Source organism: Eleutherodactylus coqui, chromosome 10 (assembly GCF_035609145.1).
Source record: "Eleutherodactylus coqui strain aEleCoq1 chromosome 10, aEleCoq1.hap1, whole genome shotgun sequence".
NCBI classification, from domain to species: domain Eukaryota; kingdom Metazoa; phylum Chordata; class Amphibia; order Anura; family Eleutherodactylidae; genus Eleutherodactylus; species Eleutherodactylus coqui.
In genome coordinates, this window is record NC_089846.1 from 60,690,418 (window position 1) to 60,699,816 (window position 9,399).

Consider the following 9,399-nt stretch of genomic DNA (forward strand, 5'->3'; position numbering starts at 1 on the left):
ACACCCGATAGTTAGACTTCAGGCAACCAACCAGAAGCATTGTTCATACTTGCCCAAGTCTGGATTGGCAATCTGCCAGACCGGGCAGATTTTTGTAGGCCACGCTGCTTAAGTAGTCAGGGGGGCGGCCTGCCATAAGTTACTGCTTCACTGACTATTCTGCTGCCAAGGTTCGTGGCCCATGAAAGCAAAGTATCCAGAGTCTACCACTAGTCTGCAGTAGCCACACTACCACCGGTCCAGCTCAGTCCCCAGTATAATGCTGTAGCAGATGGCCTCACCTTTGACCCCTCAATGCCATAGACAGATGCTAGTCCGACGCTCTGTGTAAGCAGTGCATGGGACTCATGCTCTGGCAGACTCTCAGCCTCTGATGGTGGTCTCTGAATTCCTGGCTGGCTCTTCAATGAGGAAGTACACCGCCTGTGAGCCATCCTCCCTTGTCTAAATTTAAATTAAATTGAAAAGATGAAATCTGCTGCAGATACACTTTAAAATCTGTGACAAAATCCACAGCAAATACGCTACATGTGAACACAGTCTAAAAGTCTTTCACCGCGTGTGCTTGTAGGTAAAAGTACATATGTGCATGAAAAAACCTATTCATACGTTTGGGACATTTTCTGAACCCATAAGATTCTTTTCAGAGTCTGCCGTTGTCTCCATCCATCCCCATTGCCTGTTTTGGGTTTCCGACTTTTATACCTCAAAAACGACATTGAGACAGAAGACTGGATGGAACCATAGCCTTTAATGTGTGAAAAGTAGAACTCTTTCGTCTGCATTTCACAAGGTTTCTATCCCTGTTCGTTTTTTTAGAAGGATAGAAAAACAAAGAGCTCAACACTTTTTTCTATCCAGCTAAAAAGGGTAATGGGAACGGACATTTTGTGAAACTGAGACCAAGGACATCTCTGTTTCACACATTAAAGGCTATGGTTCCATAGTCATAGGAAAGGCTGCTTATCAAGTTTGGAAGGTCTCAAACTTCTAAAAGCGAGATTTGCTATTGAGGAGGAGTACCCATTGAGAGTGGGAGGTCCTATTGGGGTGACCATGTCATTTGAAAATGTTCCCTCTCCTAGTTTTGTTCTACTGAAATCACTGACACAGACCTAAAAAAGAAGATTTCCCATAGTGGAATTCACTCTACGAACTTGAATAGATGATATCGATGGAGACCCTATAAATTCCATAGTTGCCACATGGTGGATAGTAAGAATTTTGCCATCTATATACACGTTGATCTTGGTAAATCTCAGCATCCCTGATGAACTTGGTACATTTCTTGGCCTCAGATTCCTTCTGACAATTATCCAAGAGTGTGTTTGTACATTCTTTAAGTGCCAACAGAGAGTTGTCTAACCAGTGTGTTCAGCATGTCCCTTATAAACAGTGCTAGCTAAGCGGCAGGTCGTTTGTCTCTCCATTTGTAAAGATGTGTGCACTGTTCTGCTTACAGGTTTGGCTGTAGAGAACATTAAAGGGGTTGTCCCGCGCCGAAACGGTTTTTTTTTTTTTTTTAAACCCCCCCCCCCCGTTCGGCGCGAGACAACCCCGCTGCAGGGGTTAAAAAAACAACCCGCACAGCGCTTACCTGAATCCCGGCGGTCCGGCGTCTTCATACTCACCTGCTGAAGATGGCCGCCGGGATCCTCTGTCTCCATGGACCGCAGGCCTTCTGTGCGGTCCATTGCCGATTCCAGCCTCCTGATTGGCTGGAATCGGCACGTGACGGGGCGGAGCTACACGGAGCCCCATTCAGAAAAGAAGAAGACCCGGACTGCGCAAGCGCGGCTAATTTGGCCATCGGAGGGCGAAAATTAGTCGGCACCATGGAGACGAGGACGCCAGCAACGGAGCAGGTAAGTATAAAACTTTTTATAACTTCTGTATGGCTCATAATTAATGCACAATGTACATTACAAAGTGCATTATTATGGCCATACAGAAGTGTATAGACCCACTTGCTGCCTCGGGACAACCCCTTTAAGGGCTAGATCGGAGTTATCAGTATTTCTCATCATTTTAAGCTGGCCGCACCCATATGACAAAAGCTGGCCAAGATCATCAATCACAGTGGGTCAGCTAAGTTTTTTTCAATGTCCGATGTCGGTCACATTGGATTTCAACATGTTTAAATGTTTGTTTCCGCAGGAGATGAGACATTGCCAGAAGACTCTTAAGCTCCTTTTACATGAACATTTCCTGTAAAAAAAAAAAAAAAAAAAAAAAAGCCAACCGATAATATAGAAAGTTGAGCATCGCTCATTTAAAGGGATTGTGTCATCAGGTTCATGCTGCCCGAACCATAGACAGCATGAACCCAGGCAGAGTGGCCTGTTGCGCCCTTAAGTGTCTTATCCTGAAACACTGTAGCGTTTCAGAATAAATCCACTTTTTGAAGTTTGACTTGGAGATGAACCCCGAGTCCCGGGAGTGGGGAGATATGCAGCTGATAAGCAATCCTTTTTATGTGTAGATAAAAGATGCAATCAGCCTGGCCTCAGAGATGTTCAGCTGAATCAAGTAATTGCCTGCAGTAGGCACGTGTTGTCCTCTGTCTGGTCAATGAGGTCTACGTTTAGTGTATGTGCTCGGAGCTTTCCCAATGCATATGACAGACATGTTTGCACATCATGAGATGTGAACTTTTTTATATAGATTATTCCTATTTCATACATAGTAATGTTCCATGTCACATCTTTAAATGTAGAGGAAAGGGCCTGGTCTTCACCAAACTCAAGCATCATTGTTTTGGATTATAATACTTACATAATTTTTTCTTGAGGAAATTGGTTAACATAGATCTTGATGATTTGCTTGCACATAGCTAAGGGTGCTTTTCGAACATAACTATTATAGTTCAAAAATCGTTCAAATGAGCAAAAGTGAACAATATTGTTCGATCTAAACGCGAGTCAAAGATTGAACGTTGAACAAGAATCGTTTGTGGTTCATTTAATGCAGGCATAAAACCATTGTTCGCTCATTCAATTCGTTCAGTTTAAACAGCAACTGTTCAGTCCCTGTTTTCGTCTGTCACTCCCTTGTCCCTCCTTCAAGAGTGATGCTTCAGCAATGCTATACTGTTTGTTTTTTTGCTAGATGTTCTCCTGTATGAAGACACTGACTACCCAGGGGAGACTTTTGGCCAACATATAAGATGCCTAAATCTAACATTAATCTGGCAACTTATAGTAGCTGCTGGTTAATTGTTACATTTTTGACATTTTTCCATTGGTTAGATCTGGTTTCAGTATAAACTTTTTGAGCATAGTTTGGCAACAACTGTTGAATCAAAAAGAAAAAAAATCCAGTCTGTGAAATAGAATTCCTCTCTGCCCCATTAGGTGTTGGGCATCTAGTAGATGTCACAGACCTAAGTTCTTGGTGAAGACCACTAATTTTGAAGTAATCAAAGAGTAATGTTCTTGGCTTATAAATGTTTTAGAAAATATTTCAGTCAATGAAACCAATGCAATGACCATTTTAATCGGTTCCTCTACAAAACTGTTTGATACAGCCCAACTTAATCAAACCTTGAGATTTATTGAAAGTGCATGTAAATCTTGTTGACTGTTTTCCAGGTATTTATTCGTGAGTTGCTGTTCAAGTTAAAGGGACTTCAGAAACAAACTCTTTTAAGGAAGAATGGTCTGGAGGTCAGCAATGAAGAGCAGATTCGAGAACATGCGTGACCAATAAATACTGTTAACCTGTATTGAGGAGTAGAGAACAACCAGCACAAGACAACCCTTCAAGTTCAAGATGGATAGATGTAAAGACAAAATTACTGTGAAAGTGACATTGGTTTGTGACTCATCCTTGCACCTCATTATTCCAAAAGTAGACCATGCTACAGGCCCGATGCCTGAGATATAACATCCTGTCACCTTCTTCTACATTACCCATTGTACTAGAAAGCACAGTATGCCTGAATTCTACAACAAAACCGCATTGCTCCTCAAGACCCCCATCCTGAACATGAAGGGAAACTTTTCATATCTGTATTAAGTATATATTGTTCACAATAGGCTAAAAATATAAAGTGTTACTCTTCTGTATAAACTGTGCAAAAAAACTAATCCACAAGAAGTGTATGACATCACCGAGGCAGGAACCATGAAGTGATGTTCGTAGTTGGTAGTTTTCTTTCCCATACATATTAACTGAGAGAAGAAAGTTGCATTACATTCTTTGTAAATAGGTTCTGGCCAGTGATCACCAGATAGACCTCCTTATATTAGGACACCTACTAGTGGATGGAAACAGGCTGTACTACTAGTGGATAGAAACAGCGCTGTGCTAAGTGCTCCTCACTTTCCATAGGCACTGACCAGATTGACAATAGTCATGGCAGCAGTTTCCCATCTCGGCTATGAAAAGCTGAGATGGGAATACCCCTTAAATATAAAGAAGCCTTTCTAGTAACAGATCCTTCTTAATGTTATAAATCTCATTATTTGGTATAGCTAGCCATACTCATTTGGCCAATAGTTATTTCTGTCGACTCCACCATAAACATGTACACTCAACTGAGAGTCCATGTGTATTTCAAAGGGGCGAGGGGAATGAGCTGCTACTATTCAACTTGGTCAATCAGAGTACAGTTCGTAGACCCCCATGCACATGAGATCATTTGGAATAGCCAAATTTTCCAGCATTGGTATGGCTCAAGCTGGTTGTATCCAAGGCACTGTATTCAAGCAGGCCATCAGAGCTATACATTGGGATTTTTTGTGAGTGTTTGCCAGTTAGTATGTTTTGCAGTTTTTTCTTTGCTTTTTTTCTTAAATACTTGAACAAGGGTCTTAAGATTTTAGAGTGGGCCCATTTTATAAACTATAGGACATTGGAAAGGAGTGAACAGGTTGCTACGGGTTTAGGACAGAGATTCTCAACTGTGTAGAGAAACATTAGAGAGAACATTTTATGAAAAAAAGGCCCACAGACTAATAAATTGACTTGGCAATCCCAAATGTCTACCAGGTTCTGGAGAACACCAACCAATGCCATGTGTGTATATTTAAATAAATGAGTTGAACAATCCCAGTTTTGTAAAAAAAACTATAAGCTGATTATAGGTTGTCACAATGTTGGGATCTTCAACAACGAGCTATAAACTTTGTGGCAACTTGAAAAAAAAATTGTTCAACTTCCCTGTAGCGTCATAAACCAATGGGCTGTGTAAAGAATGGACTTTTGAGTCCTCCAGTGTGAGAGACATTTTGTAGCCATCCTTCTATCTGACTAATAAATGAAGAACCTGATTAGGGGAAACTCTTCTTTTAAATGTGGGTTTCTATACCGCTTTAAGTACATATATTGATGTCCCTCACATTTTTAAGGTGACCATTTTTTAAGCGGACCATACACCCTGGTGACTATAAATCTTCCAGAATCTAAGAGGTTCTATGCTCTTTGACCCTTTTTCACCTCAAAAGATTTTATATGGCTGGTTAGTTAACTAATGTAATATTGGATCTTACACAAGCGTATTTATACACCTTTGTTACCTTTTTAATAGAAGCATTAACATGGATGATGTGCCGTTATTACTTTAGTGTTAATAAAATGTTTTCCTGTAAGTTTGTGGTCTGATGTCATGGAAATCTTGAAGCGTTTACAATTAATTCAAGCTGAGATGCTTAGTACATAGCAGCTGGTATTCTGTACAAGTCAGTGGTGTGGGCAACCACAGTGGGCTTCTAGATTTTTTGCGTTCTTATGACTATTCTTAAAGGGGTTATCTCAAGATTGAATGTTATCCCTATACACAGAATGGGTGATAACTATGTGATCGGTGGAGGGCCAACTGTTGGAATCTCTACCAATCATGGTAATGCAAAATCAGTAACGTAGCCCCACCTATCATATGCCATTTATATCAATGGTGTCTTATGTAGCAGAAGGGCGTTTTGGCACCAGATTCCTGGTCAGACTGGTATATTTGCCCCCACTGTAAATCGATGGGTGGCACAGAAGGTTTCTTTAGAACTAAGAACGTCGTGTCAGTTTACAAATAGGGGTTTTCTTTCATATTGCACAGTTGCCTGTCTAGATCATCTGAAAGACTTTCCATTGAATATTCCTAGCAAGTTATTGCTGTTGAAGAGGTCAACCCAAGATGGAAAGTTATCCTCTATCCTCAGGTGAGAACAGCAGCCTCTTCTGCAGCCTGGGACATCATGTTTATTGGTCACATAGTCTTTATTCAGCTTGGTCTGAGCTGCAAAAGCGGGCACTGCCACATTGAAATGTACAATGCTGTGGCTGGTATACCATGAAGAGGTTGTAGGACTTGCCAAGAAGCCATGGCATCTTCTTTAAACAGCTGATCAACTAGGGTGCTAGGAGTTCAACACCTTTCCCCCCACCCTGCACTGATATTGATGACCTAAGTTACAGAAAGTGGCTTTTAAATGTTAACCTTTTCATTATCCTCAACCACCACTAGCGGGAGGTAAAGATTTTACTGCAAACCATTTATACATCGCAATAAATACTAAACCAGTATGCAGTAAGCTTTTAGGCTCCCCCTAGTGGTAACTGGTAAGTAACCAGAATGTTATGTTCTACATCTATGATTTATACAGGGGATTTGGAATTCTGCATCAGAAAAATGGGGAACCAACAGTCCTAAAGATATTTTATGAAATGATTCGACACACAATGTTGAATATAAGAGACATGGCGTCAATAATGGAATATATAATTTAAGGGCTTATTTTGATGTGTGTATATCAGCCGGGTTTTTACGCCCGCCCGATATACACTGCCCCTCTCTGCAGGGGGAAGAGGCGGGATGGGACAGGAGCAGTGAACTGAGCTCCCGCCCCTCGCCACTGTTTACAATGTTTACAAATAGTGGCGGAGAGGGGGCGGGAACTCGGTGCACTGCTCCCGGCCCACCGCCTCCTATCCCTGCAGAGAGGGGCAGTGTATATCAGCCGGTCGTGCAAATCCAGCTGATATACGCACGTCTGAATAACCCCTAAGGTTCAATTCCTTATATACTTATAGGTACATGCAGGTCCAATCAGCATAGACGTGTCCAGAATTCTGGATGTGTACAACACTGGTCTGTCTGTCCTGAGTCTGTTATTGGCAGGTTATTTCAAAGAAAATATCATATTACATTTATAGGTCTATTAAAATCTGATCACAGGTCCGATGTGGACTGGAACTGCTAGTACCGTAATAGGTTCGCGGCAGAGATCAGTTTGTGGAATGTTTGGTTATTAAAGGGGTTTCCCACTACCTAAAATTGCTTCACAGCCACTCTGTACTTCCTAGTTACTGCTGACCAGGACATGTGACCACCGCAGCCAATCACTGGCTATAGAAGGTTATTGCACATTTTGTCCAGAAACTGGAGGTTTGCTTTAGTATCCTTAGCCATATTATAAAGCCTGTTAAAAAGTTGGACATTGACTTATAGGGAAGCTCACTTCTAATTGGTGGTGCTGCTGAGTTAATGTACCATCTCACATTTAGATAGCTATAGATATATGCTTGAGATGCCAGGCTTTGTGCCTCAAATCATGACCTTTTCGGTGCTCCTCAGACTGCTGGCATTCTAATATTGATAGCTTGTTGAAAACTGGCAATGCTTGACCTTGATGCTTGCAAAGCAGTGTCAGCATGTATGTAGACTCATGTACTTACCATTACGCAGTAGGGAGTCTGGAGTGAGTGCAGTAGTTGGTAAGCACTTATATAGGGGAACCTTTTTTTTTTTTCATTTTTTGTACTTTTAATCATAAAAGTTCATTTTCCTTGGTTACAATTCATTAATTCTAAATCCTGCTCATTAATTTGGTGATGATTATTAAAAGCCATGTCAGGGAATAATAACACGCTTGATATTTCTCACATTGTAGGCTGGCTGCAAATTGTGGTATCTGTAAGTAATTACATTAGGAAGCAATTATCAGGAATAGACTGTGCATTTGAGATCAGAAACCAGTTTCCTCTCGTATCCCTTGGGGATGGTTCCTATTGTACAAATCCCATACGCCCCCCACCCCTCCGCATGCTGGAGCCCATTGTCAATATGTCATTGTTCTTCATCCAGGGAGAGACATGTGGCCTCGATCAGTGACAGCCTGTGCCGTCCGTAATATGCCTTAGGACGAATCTGCTTTTATGCAGCCAGAAGAAGCATTCCTTCATAAATGTAAACATCTTGGATTTGTGTGAGGCAAACATCACATGACGGATGCGGGTGCAGACCTCGGTGTGACTGCAGAGTTCATCTTCATATACACACCCTAATTCCTTGACTTCTATTTCTCCTGCTCAGCTATTGCATAACCAAGACTAGGTTGGGACTGATGCATGAGAGTAGAGGATCCTCTGATGAGCCACTACTGCAACAGGGTTCGAAAGGTCCAGCATAAGAAAACACCACCGGGATCTGATTTTAAAACCAGTAGGCGTTATTCATACGGGTGCTGCGATTTTTGATCACATCACAGCAGAAAATTGCATGAATGAGAGGCACCCACGACCAAGTCGCGGCTGCATCACACATTTTAATGTCCATTCAGATGGCCGGGCTTCGACGTGTATACACCTCAGCCCGGAATACCGTTGGGCGGGTAGAGAGAGTTTAGCTCTGCTGAACTCACTCCCCCTTCCCTCCATCTCCGATCCTGGCTGGCTGCCAGTAAAGGGAGGGGACAGGACAGAGTGGGAGCTAGTGTGTTAAACTCCCACCCCTTCTGTGTCCCTTGCCAGTTGCCGGTAAAGCGAGGGGGCAGGAGCTAGTGTGTTAAATTCCTGCCCCCTCTCCGCTCCTTGCCAGCTGCTGGTAAAGGGAGATGGCAAGAGGAGGCGGGAGCTTAGCAGAGCTAGTGTGCTAATTGCTCACCCCGTCCTGCCCCCTCCCTTTGCCGACAGCCAGCAAGGGAGGGGGGGGGGAGTTTAGCAGAGCCGCTGCTAAACCCCACCTCCCTTTTCCTCCAGTCCTCATAGTCTCTAATAGGAGTCTATTGAACCGGTCAGTGTATCCCGGCAAAAGATAGGTCCAGACCTTTCTTTTCCGGTCAACATAAAAGTGCCCAGCCGGAATGCGCACTATATGGACTATCGGCGGCCGATTTTGCGCTCCAAAAAATCGCCCATCTGAACAAGTGCATTGGAATCCAATTCTTCAGAGGGTTGCGATTTTCAGCTGGTGTTTTATCGCGGCAAAATATCTGCAATAAAACGCTTGTGTGAAGGAGCCCTTAGACCCATCCATCAGTTTGGTAACCTGGTTCTACTTTACATAGGTGCAATTTCACAGACCTCAATTAGTATTTCATGATTTCTAGCTGTCGTGCATCTAGCGGGAGAGTCTTGGATTTTGGGGACTGTTCCATTATCCCTGGAAGCTAATGAAAGATGAGA

At 42.6% G+C, this 9,399-nt stretch overlaps 1 protein-coding gene across 1 annotated transcript in view; it reads left to right on the top strand.

The window, feature by feature from the left end:
* LOC136580514 (protein phosphatase 1 regulatory subunit 14A-like) overlaps window positions 1-5,591 on the top strand; it is a 35,614-nt gene extending 30,023 nt beyond the window's left edge. The window contains exon 4 of the mRNA XM_066581124.1: window positions 3,591-5,591. Within this exon, the coding sequence (XP_066437221.1) occupies window positions 3,591-3,701 (111 nt within the window). The 3' untranslated portion in view covers window positions 3,702-5,591. The remainder of the gene's footprint in view (window positions 1-3,590) is intronic.
* Window positions 5,592-9,399: the final 3,808 nt, after the last annotated feature.